Consider the following 16140-nt stretch of genomic DNA (forward strand, 5'->3'; position numbering starts at 1 on the left):
TAATATCATAGAAAAATTCAAAACATTGTTCTAAATTTTGTATGATTTTTTTTCAAATAAGATAAAAACATAACTTTTTGACTGTCAATAAAAATTTTGCAGAAAATTATTTCAAAAGTTGTACTATGATATTTGGTCATTCTGTCATTATAGGAGGGGGTTTGAACGGTTTTCACACTGGCGCTACTCTACCTTTGAAATAAGTAAATGATGCGTTAGCTTGTTTCTGGAATTGAGTCGCTGTCAATAGATGGAATAAGGAAGAACACACGAAGACCGCTCGGGAGAATAAGTAACCTGATAGCTTTATTTTGAATCTCTCTCCCACCAAGACACCCTTTTCACTTCAATTAAGACGTTTGGTAGCAAAAACAAAAGGATTGGGTACGACGTGTGTGGCAGATTTTCCCGGTTTGTAATGATTGTAACAAATAACGACATTCTCCCTGCAGGAGAATAATGTTGTCACATTCAAAGTTAATGTAAATACTGGTTAGACTTTTGAAACTTTAATAAAGTTCAGGAAGTATTCTTTAAATATGAAATTGAATACAACATGTTTTTAAGGTTGTTATCATGCCCTTCGTTCGAAAAGTTTAAGAAACAAAGTTCATTATGCCATTTTTTATTTAGAATAAGAAAACTGTCATTATTAAAATAATATGCAGTATATATGTATAACACGTATTATGTATACATAGAACGAAACATAAATAGTTTTAAAGGACATTTGAGGAACTGCAAATGTAGACTGAAAATGTTCTTATTGCACATGATACGGAAGTCTGTGCAATGTCACATTTTGTGTTTCAGTGCGAACTTTTTCAATTAACATTTCAGCTGTTGAATTCATCATAATTCCGCAACAATTTTTTTTTGCATCGAAATGGAAATATTCTAGTCACGTAATGTGGAATTTAAGTATGTATTATTCTTTGTATTCTAAAATTGCAAAAGTGTGTTTTGTAGGCATTTTCAGGGTACTAATCATTACAAATTTTGAAAAAAAATTTTATAAGAAATGAAAATGATATGGGCGAAATACACAAATGGTACACACTACGGCTTTAAATGATTCTGGTAGAACTTGGTAGTTAACAGTGCGAAGCCATAATTTAATTACGTGATGTACTTCATGCTCTTTAAGTTTTAAGCTCACTGAACTTAGAGCTTCATATGCTGCCAGACTTGTCGCAAAAGCTACATAACACGAATTCTCATGTTATATTTGTGGATTACATATCATTAAATAATAATTCAGATTGGGAATCACTTCTGAATGCTTCCAGAATCTTCAGAATTAGATTCACCAAATTTGCTATTCTTTCTTTCTGCCAAGCAGCCTACAATCAAAGCCGAGGTCTCTAAAAAACTCTCTGTTGTTTTGAAACCTACTCTTTGCCGAAAAATTGCATTGAAACGACAAAAAATACTCATTTACTTTTTATTTTGTACAGTTTGTTTGTATTTCATTGCGTTTTTGTTAATTTAAGTGCATTTTCAGTCAACTTTATTTCGAATTTTTGTTGGAATTCTGTTCACTCTTTCAAACATTTGATAAATATCAGATAACAGATTTGATTTTCTAGTACATTTTTAGTTTCTAAAAAAATGTAGTTTCATCAGTGAAAATATTGTTAAAAACCCGATGTTAAATGGCAAACTATTAAATTACAACCGTTCAAAATATTTCTGAAATTTCAATATATAGTCAAAAACTACTCAACTTTTAGTTTATTTTTGATTTTCATTTTTATGTTAGATTGTTATGGGTGAATTAATACAATAGACCCATTGTCGATACTCCAGCTTTCTGAAAATATTTTCAAACATTTCAAAATTTTGAAATTATTTCTATTTAAGGTATTTTCTGCTCTACATTCAACAGCTTTGGTTTTAATTGTAACAAAAATTTGCATCACAATCTCATGAAATCTGTTTGGGCAACCCGTCAGACTGTGTAGCATACAGATCGAAGGGGGGATTCCCCCGCATTCTCATAGGCATACCGGATCGAGATCTCTTTGACTGATAGTGATAAAGAGGCAGATTCATGATAGGGATTTCCCCATACGTCACGTGGCCTCAGAAGGATGTCAACGACACGACACAATTGTTTGATTTTTTGTTCCATGCCTGTGTTTCGACGACAGTCGGTTCCTGTCGAAGACACAAATATTTTCTGAGAAGAGTCATAAATTGTACCGAACACATGGAAAGGTTCAAAACGCTGTTTACAACATTTGTTGATCTTTTGAACATTCTTATAGTTTTAGGCTGACAGTTACAAAAACTGGTCAGTGATGACAACGTCATTATCAAAACTGGATGACAAAGTTCTTTTAGACTTTTGTTATTTAGTATCTCAGCGATCAACAGATCATTACCAATTTTATAAAATGGAAAGACAGAGTGAATGTAATGATCTACATGTTCTGATAAAAGTTTCTGGAAACGGATGAGAAAAAGGTAAAAGTACTTCAACCTGCAGACAATGCTTTTGATAACGACAAATTATGGTGTAACGAAATTTTGTGATATGGTTCCATCCAAAAAATCGTTTTTTTAAACGCTATCAGTGTGTTTCAACGAAACTTGGCCGCGTACCTATTTTTGACCATGTCTGTTTTTCAGAAAGATTAAACCTTTTTATGTTTCGATCGGCTCTGATAATATAAACATTTAGCTTAGTTGAGCTTTGATTTGAAAAACTAGTTTTGATCATCGTGCTCAACGTGTTTCATCAACAAAAAATTTACCGCATACTTGCTTTCTAAAATATCCGAAAGTAATACTTAAAAACTGTGGTTTCGCGTATTCTCAGAAAAACTTAACGATTTCTGAACTTAAATTTTATTCTTTTATCTGTCTTTTTTTGGTTTTATGTATTGATTACATTATTTCCTCACAGAAGTATTAAGTTTTTATCAGGATAATTAGCTCCCCTAGTAATAATAAGTTGTATACCTTTGAACCCATTGGAAGGGGGGAAATTGTTGAAAACCGCTCCAATCGTGCTCAATTCAAGTACCATATGAACACTTACCATATATTTTATAAAAGTTTCAATTAACAAACAACAAGTGTACAAACTCCTTTTTCATCTGCTATAATTTTGAAATGTTTTGTTACACAAGATTTATACTATTACTGTGTTGCAATTCTTTATAATTGTACATTTCAAGACAACGTCCGTCTGGTTCGGAATTTATTTAGAAGCATTAATTCTTGTAAGATTCCAATTTTATAAGAACTTGAGAAATAGGTCTATTATTATTAATATACACATAACTACAATAGAATCGGAATGAAATTCAAGATTCCAAATAAAATTTTTGTGTTTGTGTAATTCAATTATGTAGTTTAAAACTAAATCTGATTTGTCTTTGATCTTAATTGTTAAACTTACTCCAACAGAGGGAAGTGCATTTTTATACATTCAAATTTAATTCAAATACATCACTATTTCTATTTTTAAAGACCATCACTTTTTGGAAGTACTTTTGTTTTTTTCTTAAATTTCAGCAGGATCAACAGTTGTTTAAGTACGACCACGTGTAGTGCACTTTCTCTTTGTCAAATCAGAAATCTCCGCTTCTCATCGTTAACAATAATAATCACGTGGTGTCTCCACAGTGATGATATTATAAGAATACACGTTACATATCGTCCAACGTCATCTCATCTTGTCTTGACTCCGCCCACTCTTCACGGCCCCGCACATGTGGGTGATGACTGCACTTCCATCAGTCAGTCGGTGATCCCTTGAACCTCACTGGTGGTAGCCTTCTCAAATTCATTGTTGATTTTGACTCCAACTAATTGAACTCTATTTCCAGTGAACTACACATTACACAATGAAAAAGTCTACACAACTCGCCAGACAAGTCATCAGAGCTATCGGATGTGCTAATGGACTTGCTGGAAGACAACTCGGATGTGAAAACGCAGTAGAGGTTATCAAAGCATCTACATATCTGGCTGGTGTTCAGACGAGACTTCCACTTGAATGGGGAAAAATCATAGAAGAGGTGAACACTGGAAGACATGCGAGTGCAATGTCAGGAGTTACACAGGTACTGTTCTCAATTTGCAAATTAAAACAATCATGCTTAACTACTTTTGATTCAGACATGCCGTCAGCTTGCACATGAAACCCGACAAGTAATAGAAAATAAGGAAGAGTTACTTGTGTTCGGAGGAGATCATAGTTGTGCAATCGGAACGTGGAGTGGAGTAGCCACCGCAATGCGACCAGTCGGAGATATTGGGCTTATTTGGGTTGATGCACATATGGTAAGTCACCTTGAGAATTCGAAAAAATATTTGGAAACTATAATCTCTGATAGTTTGCACTTTCTGCAAAATCGTGTTTTTAACCAGCGCGTGGTCATTTGTCTGCAGTGGTTATGTCGTAAATAACCGATTGACTGTCAACAGCAAGATCAAAAAATCAAGAATTATTTTTAGGATGCCCACACCCCTGACACAAGTGACACCGGAAACATTCATGGAATGCCAGTTGCGCATCTTCTTGGCTTCGGTGACAAGACGCTGGTGAAAATCGGAGATCGGCTGCCCAAACTTCTTCCCCACAACCTTTGTATGGTCGGTATCAGAGACTACGAATCGGCAGAACAGGTAACATTTTCATAGTTTGTCTAAAAAGAAAAAAAGAAGATAAAGTGAACAGATCTTTGAGAAACAGTAAAGATTGAAAGCAATTTCTTAATGATTGATAGCCGTTTTACTTTGTCATCAATCTTTCCTTTTATTACAGGAACTTCTCGAGAAATTGGGGGTCAGAATCTTCTACGCACACGAAGTTGAAAAGAGAGGAATTCAAGATGTAATGCAAGAGGCACAGTACTTGGTCACAAGGTAATTTATTTATTTTAACTGTGTCGACCTAATTGATAATTGTTTTTCTCATTTCAGAAACACAATCGGTTACGGTCTCTCAATAGACTTGGATGGATTTGATGTTTCTTACGCACCAGCTGTTGGAACACCGTCTGCAGATGGAATCAATGCATTGGAGTTCATCAAGGCTCTTTTGACAATTGATTTGACAAAGTTGATTGCGACTGAAATTGTGGAATTCCTACCACGATTCGATGACACCCAAAGGACCAGCGAGCAACTTGTGTCCAGTTTGGTGGAGTATATTTACAAGACAAAGCAATTCCAAATCAACTCGGTTAATGAAATTGCACAACGCGTGAGCACGTCGGAACAATCTCAGAAAATTACAAGAGCAATGTGAATCTTTTTTTGTGAAACTTTGCGCATTTTTTATAATAAAGCATTTAACTCGATAAAACACATAAAAACGTATAAGAAAAGAGGAAAAATGAAAATCAAATGATAAAATTGTGTTAGCAAGAGTATGTGAACTGATAAGAACAGTGACCAGCCGTTTTCTGTTTCAGCATTTTCAATTCCTTTTAATATTATTATTAGTTTTAATGGCACGACTGGATTGTAAAATTTGCTTGAAAGTTTACAAATCAAACCGCGCTAAATCCACACCAAGAATACTAACCAATTGTGGACATACTCTTTGTGAAGCTTGTGCGGAAACTCTCTTGGCACAGCACGTGGGTGAGATAATATGCCCGTATGATCGAAAAATCACGATTATAGATGGTAAATTCAAAAAATGCGTTCAATCTTTAAATATTTAATTTTCAGGAGGAGTTGAACAACTTCATAAAAACTATGCAATTCTTGCTTATATTGACGAACTGCAAGAAGAAGGAAATGTATCGGACGACGAAGAGGAGCCTGAGCAGGGTTAGTATTTGAAATTCATTGCCTAGCGAAACTTTTTCTCAGCGCAGACAAGATTTTCGTAAGCCGGGACCAAGTATTATAATTTAGGTCTTACCAACGTTTATACAAATTAGAAGCTCACGATTGATGATTTCATTATTGAAATGTTAAGTTTTTGAATTTTAAATCGCGACAGAATCATGAGCTTTATACATTCTTACTAAATTGAAAGAAAGATATCCACGTGGCGACATGAACTTGACCTGTGAATATCGAAATCAGACAGCCCCTAGCCGATCACTTTTACTCCTGAACATTTGAGTTTCTAGCGGTTCTCTTGAGCACCTGTAAATGTCAACATCTGTAAGCCCATAGTCGACTATCTGTATTTCTGAAATCTTGATTTTTTAATATTGTTTTATATTCTCTGTTAATTATGCCATGCAGAGGACTACTATCGAGTTCATATACTCCAATTAAACCAGGAGTAGTGGGGCCCATGTGCACAGGTAAGCCGCCATAAGCGAATAATAGGTCAAAAATAGGTGAAGGGCCGCTAACAGGCGAATAATAAGCGAGCGACAAATTTACTGCCGCGCACAGGCGAAGAATAGGTGAGCGATGAGTGAAATTTTTGTCTTGCAAACTTCATGCGCAGATAGGCGAAAAATAAGCGAGCGATAACTGAACGGACCGGAAACATGCGAATAATATGCAAATGATGACTAAAGTTTTTGACTTGTGAAATGTTAACACTGAAATGGAAAAATTGATGAAAATCTTTTTTTTTCGGAAAAAAATTTTAATTTGAATTTTTGTAGTGGGCTAGTTTTCAATAACGGCAAATTTCTACAATTAAAAAAAAATAGTTCGTTTTGGTCTATATTTTATTGGGAATGGTTATGTCTATGACAACAAGACAAAATTCAGATATATTCCAGATATAAGAGATGTTTTTGGGTCTGTAGGTTGTAAATACCTTCCTCTCGTTATTGTTTTACGACATCATATCGTCTCATATGTTTCTTCTGATGTTTACATTTACAGCCTAATGACCCAAAAACAGGATTTCTGGGAATATGTATTTGATTCTTTGTTGTAGATATTTTATGCAATACTCACATGGAAATATTGTGAGTAGCACTATGTACAGACGCATTCCCTAGATAAATTTTGAGAGAAGATGTTATATAACAGTCTTACTTTCAGAGACTTATAACTTGGTTGGCGTTTGAATTAATAAAATGTGGTCAACTAAAGAGTTGTTGACAATAATACAAAAAATATTTTGTCAGTTGGTATCTTTTTGTTATCTTTAGTGACTGTCGAGATGTGAGCTCCAAAAGATGACCAAAATATTCTAGATCTGTGCTCATCTATATCTCGGTTCTCGATAGAGATGAAGAGATGATTACAACTATCAAAATGTTGATTGCTTTAAGCTTAAAAAGGTTGTAGTTGGTGACTTTTTGATATATCGACTCTTGAAATTGATACGACCGTTTTAAGACAGGAGGTTTTATTGTTCACAGCTCCAAAGAAAGTCTGTTTCAGTGATCGAGAGCACCGAATTTGTCAAGAAAATGCATAGAACCAACAAAGTTAACATATTTCTACAATAACTGTAAATATTTGATAATATTTGAAAAAAATTTTTTTGATTTTTTCGAAAAGAAAATTCAAAGGGTATGAAAAATTTTAAATTTTTTTTCGAAATTTTTTTTTGAAAACTGTTCAAAATTTGATTGCATCTTATAAAGAAATGCAAATTTTGTGGTTTTTTTTCAGTTTGGATGTTCAGAGCACGACTTCAGATGAGAATCTAAGGTATAGTAGAATTCCTATGTTCAAAAAATGTATTCATTTCGGAAACCTATATCTCTCTGGAAAAAATTTTCATGACTAAGTGATCAACTGCAAAATTGTTTATCTTGATCTAAAATTCAATTTTGTAGTTGATTGCTCTCCCTCCAAAAAATTGATGGTCGAGATATAAACAGAAAAAGAAGAAGAAAATACCAGCATAAACTCGCTGCACTCAACACAACTTTATCTCAATCACCAATTTTTTTGAGGGAGAAGAATCAACTACAAAATTAAACTTTAGATCAAGATGAACAAATTTGTAGTTGATCACTTTGTCATAAAAATTTTTTCAACGTAGATATAAGCATCCGAAGTGAATACGTTTTTTGAGCATAGAGGTACTACTATACCTTAATTTTTGATCTCAAACCCGTTTTAGAGCATTCAAATAAAAGAAACATCAAATTTTGGCGATTCTACAACATCTTGTCAGTTTTTTAAAAAGTTTCCGAAAAAAAAAAGTTTTGGATAAATTTCAAAAAAATTTTGTAAGGGGAGACCCTTTGCATTTTTTTTTCAAAATATCGAAAAAAATTTTTTTTTCGAAAACTTTTTAAAATCTGACCAGATGTTATAAAATCGTCAAAATGTGATGTTTCTTCCATTTCAATGTTCAAAAACAAGTTTGAGATCCAAAATTGAGGTATAATAGAACCACTATGCTCAAAAAACGTATTCACTTCGGATGCTTATATCTCCGCGGAAAAAATTTTCATGATCATTTTAACATTATTAACTACAAAGTTGTTTATCCTAATTTAGAAAACAATTTTGTAGTTAACTGGTTTTTGTCAAAAAATTTGTTGGGCGAGATAAAGTTGTGTAAAGTTGGGCACCTTCATGCTTGTATTTTCTTCTTCTTTTTCCGTTCATATCTCAACCAAGACATTTTTTGGCAACAGACGGTCAACTGCAAAAATGTTCTCTAAATTAAAATAAACAACTTTGTAGTTAATCACTTAATCATAAAAATTTTTTCCACGGAGATATAAGCATCTGAAGTGAATACGTTTTTTGAGCATAGAAATTCTACTTTACCTCAGATTTTTATCTGAAGTCGTGCTCTGAACATCCAAACTAAAAAAAACCTTAAAATTTGCATTTCTTTATAAGATGCAAGCAAATTTTGAACAGTTTTCAAAAAAAAAATTTCGAAAAAAAAATTAAAATTTTTCATAAGGGGGGACCCTTTGAATTTTCTTTTCGAAAAAATCAAAAAAAAGTTTTTCAAATATTATCAAATATTTATCAGTTATTGTAGAAATATGTTAACTTTGTTGGTTCTATGCATTTTCTTGACAAATTCGGTGCTCTCGATCACTGAAACAGACTTTCTTTGGAGCTGTGAACAATAAAACCTCCTGTCTTAAAACGGTCGTATCAATTTCAAGAGACGATATATCAAAAAGTCACCAACTACAACCTTTTTAAGCTTAAAGCAATCAACATTTTGATAGTTGTAATCATCTCTTCATCTCTATCGAGAACCGAGATATAGATGAGCACAGATCTAGAATATTTTGGTCATCTTTTGGAGCTCACATCTCGACAGTCACTAAAGATAACAAAAAGATACCAACTGACAAAATGTTTTTTGTATTATTGTCAACAACTCTTTAGTTGACCACATTTTATTAATTCAAACGCCAACCAAGTTATAAGTCTCTGAAAGTAAGACTGTTATATGCTCAATCAACTCTAATTTAGATGTTTGTTCGACTGAAAATGTAATATGAATGTTCAGACTTGTGGAAACTAACAAATTTGTCTTTTTCTATAAATATAAACACTCTTTGAAAAATTTTCTATAAAAATATTTTAGGTGAAAAATTTTTTCAGCCATAAGGGGGACCCTTATGATTCGAATTTCAAAATTGGAAATTCTACCGAAAAAACGTCTTTTTTTGAAAAATTTTTCAAAAACTTCTTTGATATCGTGGGAATAACTAAAATGTATTGTTCCTGTATATTTTTATGAGCAAGTTGCACTTATTTTAGAGTATAGACCTAGCTTTTAGCATCGACTCTGCGATTTACAAGCGAAAGAGGCAACGATACTCCGATATTACGTGGTGCGCGTTGTTTACAGTTTCATTTTTCTTGAACGATTTTTCTGTTTTCTTATCTTTTTCAACGTTTTAAAGCAATTTCGCTCGTATTTTATGCAATTTTCATAACAAAAATGCCGATAATTTTTGATTTTCTCATATTTTCGATGAAATTCGTACTATTCGGCGATTATTTCGCAATTATCGTAGTTTTTGTTATAAGAATTGGATGTTCTTTCTTTTTTTCACTTTTTCTACTGTTTTTGGCAAAGAGAGACGGGATATTATAATTTTTGTTCTTTGAATTCTTATGAACTATGAAATAATGCAAAATTTAAAGATTGCCGAACAGCCACCGACCGCCGTGTCAATCAGCGCGTAGACGATGGATGAACGCGGGGATATTGAAAATTCGCTTCAGTTTCCGAGGATTTATTGAAAGAGGTAATATTTTAGCTTATTTTAGCTTCAAATGTTTCTTTTATTTTTGCAAAATTGGTTTTTGCTATCATTCATGGCAAAACCCCAAATTGACTTAACTCTACCTTTAACTTTTCAGTTCATATTGTATTTTTCGCAAACAAAACACAATTTTATACAAAAATGTATTTAATTTCAGATTAGCCAATCGGAAACGCCACGGAAATGCATCTACAGAGCAACCAAGAGCAGCAGAGACAGCGGAACGAGGGAAAATCCCGAAAAATTCTAATTTTTTTTGCATTTTTGGATAGTTTTTTTAAATAAATATTATTTAAATAAACTACTGTTGTCATATTATAAGAAAAGAAAGTGAAAACTACAAGCGGGTGGAACGAATCCTGGAAGGATTCCATCTCACAGACATGTCAATAATAGGCGAACGATGGGCCGCTAACAAGCGAAATACAGGCGAAGGATGAGCCGCGTACACGCGTGTTTTTGGTTCTACATTCGCTTGCACGCGGCCTGCATGCAAGTCATCGCTCGCTTGTCGCGGCTTACCTGTGTGGATAACGGCTTTCACTAGCAATCGGAAGGTCACGAGTTCGAGTCCGACCACCCCCAGGTGCACCCAGGCCTGGTTAAATATAATGGGGAGTGGAGAAATCCACTTCGTCAGCGGGCTTCCATCGCGCCTCTGTCTCGGAACCAGATGGGTCAACTAAAACCAATTAATTATCGTTCCTCGGCATGGAACACCAAAAAAAAAAAAAAAAATTAAAAATTTTTTTTTTCGATTTTCAGCGTATTTTGAAAAATCCTCGTTCAGAAAAAAAGTGTTTTTGGCATTTTGCACTCTCCAGTAAAATAGTAAAAAATACATGTCTTTCCAATAACATTTCAGCTCACACCTCAAAAAAGTTTTTCTTCTTTTTTGTCTTTTCACTAACATTTTGTAATAAATGATTGAATAGTGTATTTTAATATTTGAATAGTGTATTTTATCAATTTGAGAAGCATAAAGAACTAATTTTCGATTGATTAGTAGAGCGTTTTGCATTTTCATTGTTTCGTTTCAAGTTTATTCAAATTAATAACTTCCCGAAAAAGTGTTTAAACTGGTGAAACCGAATAAAATTAATATGTTTTCCTTTACTTTTTAATCAAATATATTTCAGAACCCGGGCAAAGAGAAAACGCAGTCAGAAATTTAAATGAAGACCATGCACATTATAACAATCAACTGATAAATGAAAACATACAGGATCTGTTAATGGCTCAGCAACTCCAATTTGAGGATTACGACAATAATAGTGAGGGCTCATTTGAACCGGACAATGATCAAGATTATGATGATTTTCATCCTGAAAATTTTGACGACATTGTTGATGCTTTTGGTGATTTTGGTATTGGAGACGACGGACTGTACGATGAAAATTATGACGATCAAAATTATTGGTGAATAAAAATTTTAAAAACTGTGAATCAAACCTTTTTTGATATTTTGGCACACTTAAAATAACCCAAACCAAACAAACAGTGCAAGTATGTGCACCTATTTACTAAATATGAATTTCGATTTTAAAAAACGTAAGGATTATGCAAAATGGGGTAACAATATTCAAAAAAAAAAATAAAACGAAAAAACAACTAAATTAAAGTTTTGTTTTTAGTGTTTTTTAAGTGATGGAAAAACTAAAATGTTTTTTTTTTGGAATTTTGGAAAAAAATTAACATTTCCATAATTTCCGATAATTTCTATATTTTTTAACAGCTGAGCCCATCTTTCAAACTTTATAAATAATACATTTTTTATTTCCCTCTTCGGTTCAGCCTTAAAATTATTATACTTTTCACAATTATTAAAGTAAAATATATTTTTCATTCCCCAGTATTTGTTTATCAATCAAACAAACTGTTCACGTATAGTTTTGCTTCTCCACAAAAAACTTCTAGAACAATTTTTACAATATATTAAAAATTTCATTTACGAAGAAACAAGTATAAAGTTTTAAAAATAATTTAATGATAAAATTTATAAAGCCAGTCTATATAATATGACAATTTTATTTTGAGCAACAGTGCTTGCATCATTGATGAAAAGAAATGACATAGATTTTTATGACAATATATGCGATGATTCATTTGAAATGTAAATTTTCTATATTCAATCATCAGCTTCATCTTCCGTTTCATAGCCTCTTTGCAACCGTTCATGGTCCGAGATACTAATTCCGGATTGTGAATCACTGGAGTCACTAGAGCTGTTTCTCCTTTCTCTTTCATCCCCACACTCACTAGTGCTACGCATTGGTGCAGACGATGCGTTTTCTTCCAAATCATTCGAATCTTCTACATCATCAACACGTTTATCATCTTTGTTTCTATGTTTTTTACAAACTTCTTTCTCACTGTCATCCTGCTCCTCTTCCAACCCATATGTGCTAACTCCTGGAAATTCTTCGTTGGCATCCAAAAACACATCTTCACTTGAAACTTCAGTTTTCTTTTCTTCAGAATTCGCCTTCTCGAGTTTACATTTTGCTTGCTCACTGTTCGATGAGCCCACTGGAACTTTTGGTTTTCGTTTCACTCTTCGTTTACCAAATTGGCGCGTTGAACGGATTTTCTTGTGTGGTGGCACCCTGGCTCTGATGATCTTGATCTTATTCGGTTTTTCATTTAATTTCTTCTTTCTTCGCCTTGTTTTTTTGTCTTTCAGTTCATCATCCGTGGACTCGTAGAACACTGTTTCAAGAGGTTTTGGAGCAGGGCCGGGAATGTCTCTGAAAATTTAATTAATACATAAAATCAGTTAAATTTAATCTCTATCTCACTTTTCCTCTTTCAGTGATTTTGTTTTCTCTTCTTTTAGCTTATCCTTCGATTTCCCTCGATTCTTAGCTTGAATCGGATTTGCTGACGTAGACTGTTCTGCCTCTTCTTCTTCTGGCTTAACCGCCAACTTTTTAGCGTTACTTTTCGGTTCACTCTTGAATGCTACCACGTATCTCTCAGATACTTCCATTGGATCTGAGAGTTTTCCCGGCTTCTGATTGTCCGTAAATCTAATTTTATAAAATCCAGATACAATTTTAGGTGGTTCATGGACAATTCCTGAAAATTGAATTTCAATGGGTTTGAAAAAACACAATTTGTACCGTCGTAAAAGCAGGTCGTCCCTGGATACACTGCCAAAACGATTGCATTTTCCGGAAGTGCCATGTGCGGATATTTGTCATAGTTCACGGTAAATCTCGGCATTGGGATCAGCTGTTTGCGGGTGAAGACAAGAAGTTTCTTCTCCTGGTCGTCAACATCGATACATTCATAACGATGGTTGGAAATAGAACCTTTAACCTGAAAAATAAATTTTCTGATCAATTTGTTAGTTATGTTTTCTTTTTCTTCACGCAAATCAAACGTTGTACAACAACTGAAAAAATTTGAAAAAATATCATATTTTGTATTGAATATTTTTTTCAAAAATGTTTTTATGACACTCAAAAATTGAATTTTTTTAATTTTCAAAAATCTCAACACTTGCAAACAAATATTTATTTTAGCGGCCGGAAATCGAATTTTTATGCACTTATCATATTTTACTGCCCCTTTTGGTTATTACCGGTACATAGAGTGCAAATAGCTGAAGAGACACAGACATCTCGAGACCCAAGGTCCGGGGCGCGGGAAGAGCCGATTTGTGTCCATTTACGGAGCATTTGTGATGACAAAAAGTTCGAGGATCGACACAAATCGGCTCTTCTCGCCTCTGTGCCCCTTCAACTATCTACATTCTCAGAACCGGGAATATTCATTTCGTTTTTTATGGAACAGTTGAACGCATTTGCATAGGGTTTGGGATAGCCGTTCCGTGGTTGGTGTAGGAATTTGTCTGCTTTTTCAAAAATTAAAAAAAAACCGATCAAATTATCTAAACTATAAAAATGTTTCATTATCAAAATTGTACTCTTTTGTGGCCATTTGCAGCCCTGATAGATATATCGAAATTCCATTTTCAAAAAGATTTTTATTACCTCCGCTAAAATCCATGTATTTGTTTCTTCAACAAAAGCAGCGACTTCGTCGTATTTTTCCAATCGCGTGTTTTTTTGCAATGGAAGAGCACCGGCTCCATAAGGCTCTGGATTTTTCTCCATGTTTATTATGGGAAGACATCCATGTTTGAGCTTCATTATTTCAATTGCGTTCAAGTCCCCTTTCTCTCGTGATTCATTGATTGCGTTTGCTCTCCATAGCTTCATGTTATTGATTAATCTGAAATCAAAACATTTTTTTTTGTTTTAGAGATTTAAATTTTCAAATAACTCAAATTAAACTTTTCACTGTTTATTTACTTACTCTTCTAATTGATTCATTCCTTCTTGTCCCTGATTCAAATGTTTCTTGTAAAGAGTCTTTGCTTCATTCTAAAAAATGAAAAAAATTAGGGAAAGTGCATTTTAAGGCTCCATTATTAATATAACTCACTTTTTCTCTTTTATTCATAGCCGGTGCTTGATTATTCCCAGACTTTTTGTGAAAATCATTGATTTCTTTTCGCGCCACATTTTGCTGATCCATATGAATTGTCACGTTTTTCAGCTACAATAAAATTATTTTTGATTGTGATTAAAATTTTATAGAAAGAATTTACCATTTCTACCAACATTTTGTGTTGCACGTCTGGTGGAGCATTTTCAATCTCCGCACGTTGTGGTTTCGTCTTTGCTTTTTTCTGTCGCGGCATTTTTTACTCTGTTCAAAACTGGATTTTCCTGGCTGATTAAAATTACCTGAAATTTTCTCATGAATTAAAAAAAAAAGAAAAACAAAAATGTATTGTATGTAACATTTATTAGGTTTTTTTGTACGGAGAGTGAAACGCGTTGCTTGAGGTGGCGTGCGCGCGTGTGTGTGTCCGCTCAGCCAGTCGATAGGCTAGCAGTAAGGAAGAACGAGACGAGCAGACGAAGAGAATGACCTTGCAATGGATACAAACTGGTGGGGGCCCACCTATCTTGTGTAATAGGTGGTTAGGACCATAATCGTTTGGATGTAGAGCAGATGCACAAAATTATTGGTTTCAAGAAATGACTTATTTCTGAGTGAGATTTGACGGAGGAATAAGTCTGTTAAAGAGAATTCAGTAACATGGAAAATTGGAGTATGTGATACGATATTTCCTATACCTCACAGGGCTTTTTTTATTTGCGGAGAATTTTTAAAATAAATTTTTGGAAGTTCAAATATTGTGCAAGAATGAAGGGTGCAAAACTAATAGAGGCGTAATAGAATTAATTAAGGAAATACGGTATTTCAGTATAATCGAGCTGATCTGCAAGTCTTTTTTTGAAATTTTTGAAACTTTAAAAGCTACACTTTTAACTTCAAAAAAACGATAACAAGGCTAATGACTGAGCAGTACTTTCAACGATACTTTAAATTCGTTGGGTTTGAATTGCCAAGCTACTGTAGACCCATTATTTTCATTCAACACATTTTGGTGAACAATAAAAATAGGGAGTTTTTGAATAATTGTTTTTGCTTTTTTTTGTTTTTTCTGTTTTGAACTGCCTGAAAAAAATTGATGATTTTGAATATTAATAAGTTTTTACATAAAACGACAAAACTTCTACCTAATAGCTAGCCTGATATTTTGATGTTTTGTTCAATTTTGGAGATTTCTAGTTACTACTGGGATGCGCGTCGAGGGTACTTGTGTATTATACCCCCGCCATTTTAAAAATTAATCAAATTTCCAATAATTAATTCGATTAAATTATACGTGATACCCATTTTCCTTGTTAGGCTTAGGAATGGTGTTTTCCTAAGCCTAAAATTCCACACGTTTTCATTTTATAAATTAAAAATTAATGTTTAAAATGGCGGGGTATAATACACAAGTACCGCGTCGAGCAGCCATTTTTATTCACTGCGGAAAATGTTAAATTTTGGCAATGATTTAAACTGTTGGATTGCTGGCAATTTTTTAGCATCTATCAAGTCCAACTACATTTCGAGAAAA

The 16140-nt window shown here is 33.6% G+C and overlaps 3 protein-coding genes across 3 annotated transcripts; 2 read left to right on the forward strand and 1 right to left on the reverse strand.

Annotated features, from left to right (window-relative positions):
* The first annotated feature begins 3521 nt into the window (after nt 1-3521).
* argn-1 (Arginase) lies at nt 3522-5324 on the forward strand. Its single transcript, NM_001383585.1, has 6 exons — nt 3522-3724; nt 3840-4076; nt 4132-4296; nt 4471-4641; nt 4781-4881; nt 4939-5324. The coding sequence occupies exons 2-6, from the start codon at nt 3858-3860 to the stop codon at nt 5264-5266; spliced, it is 984 nt and encodes a 327-aa protein (NP_001370979.1). The 5' UTR covers nt 3522-3724; nt 3840-3857; the 3' UTR covers nt 5267-5324.
* Nucleotides 5325-5420: 96 nt separating this feature from the next.
* On the forward strand, nt 5421-11595 carry T22B7.8 (RING-type domain-containing protein). Its single transcript, NM_001351882.4, has 3 exons — nt 5421-5649; nt 5695-5796; nt 11291-11595. Exons 1-3 carry the CDS (start codon nt 5469-5471, stop codon nt 11572-11574), a joined length of 567 nt encoding a protein of 188 aa, NP_001338803.1. The 5' UTR covers nt 5421-5468; the 3' UTR covers nt 11575-11595.
* A 479-nt stretch (nt 11596-12074) lies between these two features.
* T22B7.4 (SGF29 C-terminal domain-containing protein) lies at nt 12075-14914 on the reverse strand. Its single transcript, NM_076548.7, has 7 exons — nt 14770-14914; nt 14604-14717; nt 14475-14542; nt 14150-14390; nt 13274-13472; nt 12950-13229; nt 12075-12898 (listed from the first exon to the last, which is right to left on the reverse strand). The coding sequence occupies exons 1-7, from the start codon at nt 14860-14862 to the stop codon at nt 12280-12282; spliced, it is 1614 nt and encodes a 537-aa protein (NP_508949.1). The 5' UTR covers nt 14863-14914; the 3' UTR covers nt 12075-12279.
* Between the last annotated feature and the right edge of the window lie 1226 nt (nt 14915-16140).

The sequence above is a fragment of the Caenorhabditis elegans genome, chromosome X (genome assembly GCF_000002985.6).
Source record: "Caenorhabditis elegans chromosome X".
In the NCBI taxonomy this organism is placed as follows: Eukaryota; Metazoa; Nematoda; class Chromadorea; order Rhabditida; family Rhabditidae; genus Caenorhabditis; species Caenorhabditis elegans.

Bases quoted from the DNA above. Each gene is read 5' to 3' on its own strand.
- T22B7.4 (NM_076548.7), bottom strand. From the start codon at position 14,862: ATGCCGCGACAGAAAAAAGCAAAGACGAAACCACAACGTGCGGAGATT. The intron at 14,391-14,474 runs GTAAGTAAATAA...TTTTGATTTCAG, and splicing joins GGAATGAATCAATTAGAAGA to ATTAATCAATAACATGAAGC. The intron at 13,230-13,273 runs GTACAAATTGTG...TTCAATTTTCAG, and splicing joins GACGACCTGCTTTTACGACG to GAATTGTCCATGAACCACCT.
- argn-1 (NM_001383585.1), top strand. From the start codon at position 3,858: ATGAAAAAGTCTACACAACTCGCCAGACAAGTCATCAGAGCTATCGGA. The intron at 4,297-4,470 runs GTAAGTCACCTT...AATTATTTTTAG, and splicing joins TTTGGGTTGATGCACATATG to GATGCCCACACCCCTGACAC. The intron at 4,642-4,780 runs GTAACATTTTCA...CTTTTATTACAG, and splicing joins ACTACGAATCGGCAGAACAG to GAACTTCTCGAGAAATTGGG.
- T22B7.8 (NM_001351882.4), top strand. From the start codon at position 5,469: ATGGCACGACTGGATTGTAAAATTTGCTTGAAAGTTTACAAATCAAAC. The intron at 5,650-5,694 runs GTAAATTCAAAA...TTTAATTTTCAG, and splicing joins AAAAATCACGATTATAGATG to GAGGAGTTGAACAACTTCAT. The intron at 5,797-11,290 runs GTTAGTATTTGA...AATATATTTCAG, and splicing joins CGAAGAGGAGCCTGAGCAGG to AACCCGGGCAAAGAGAAAAC.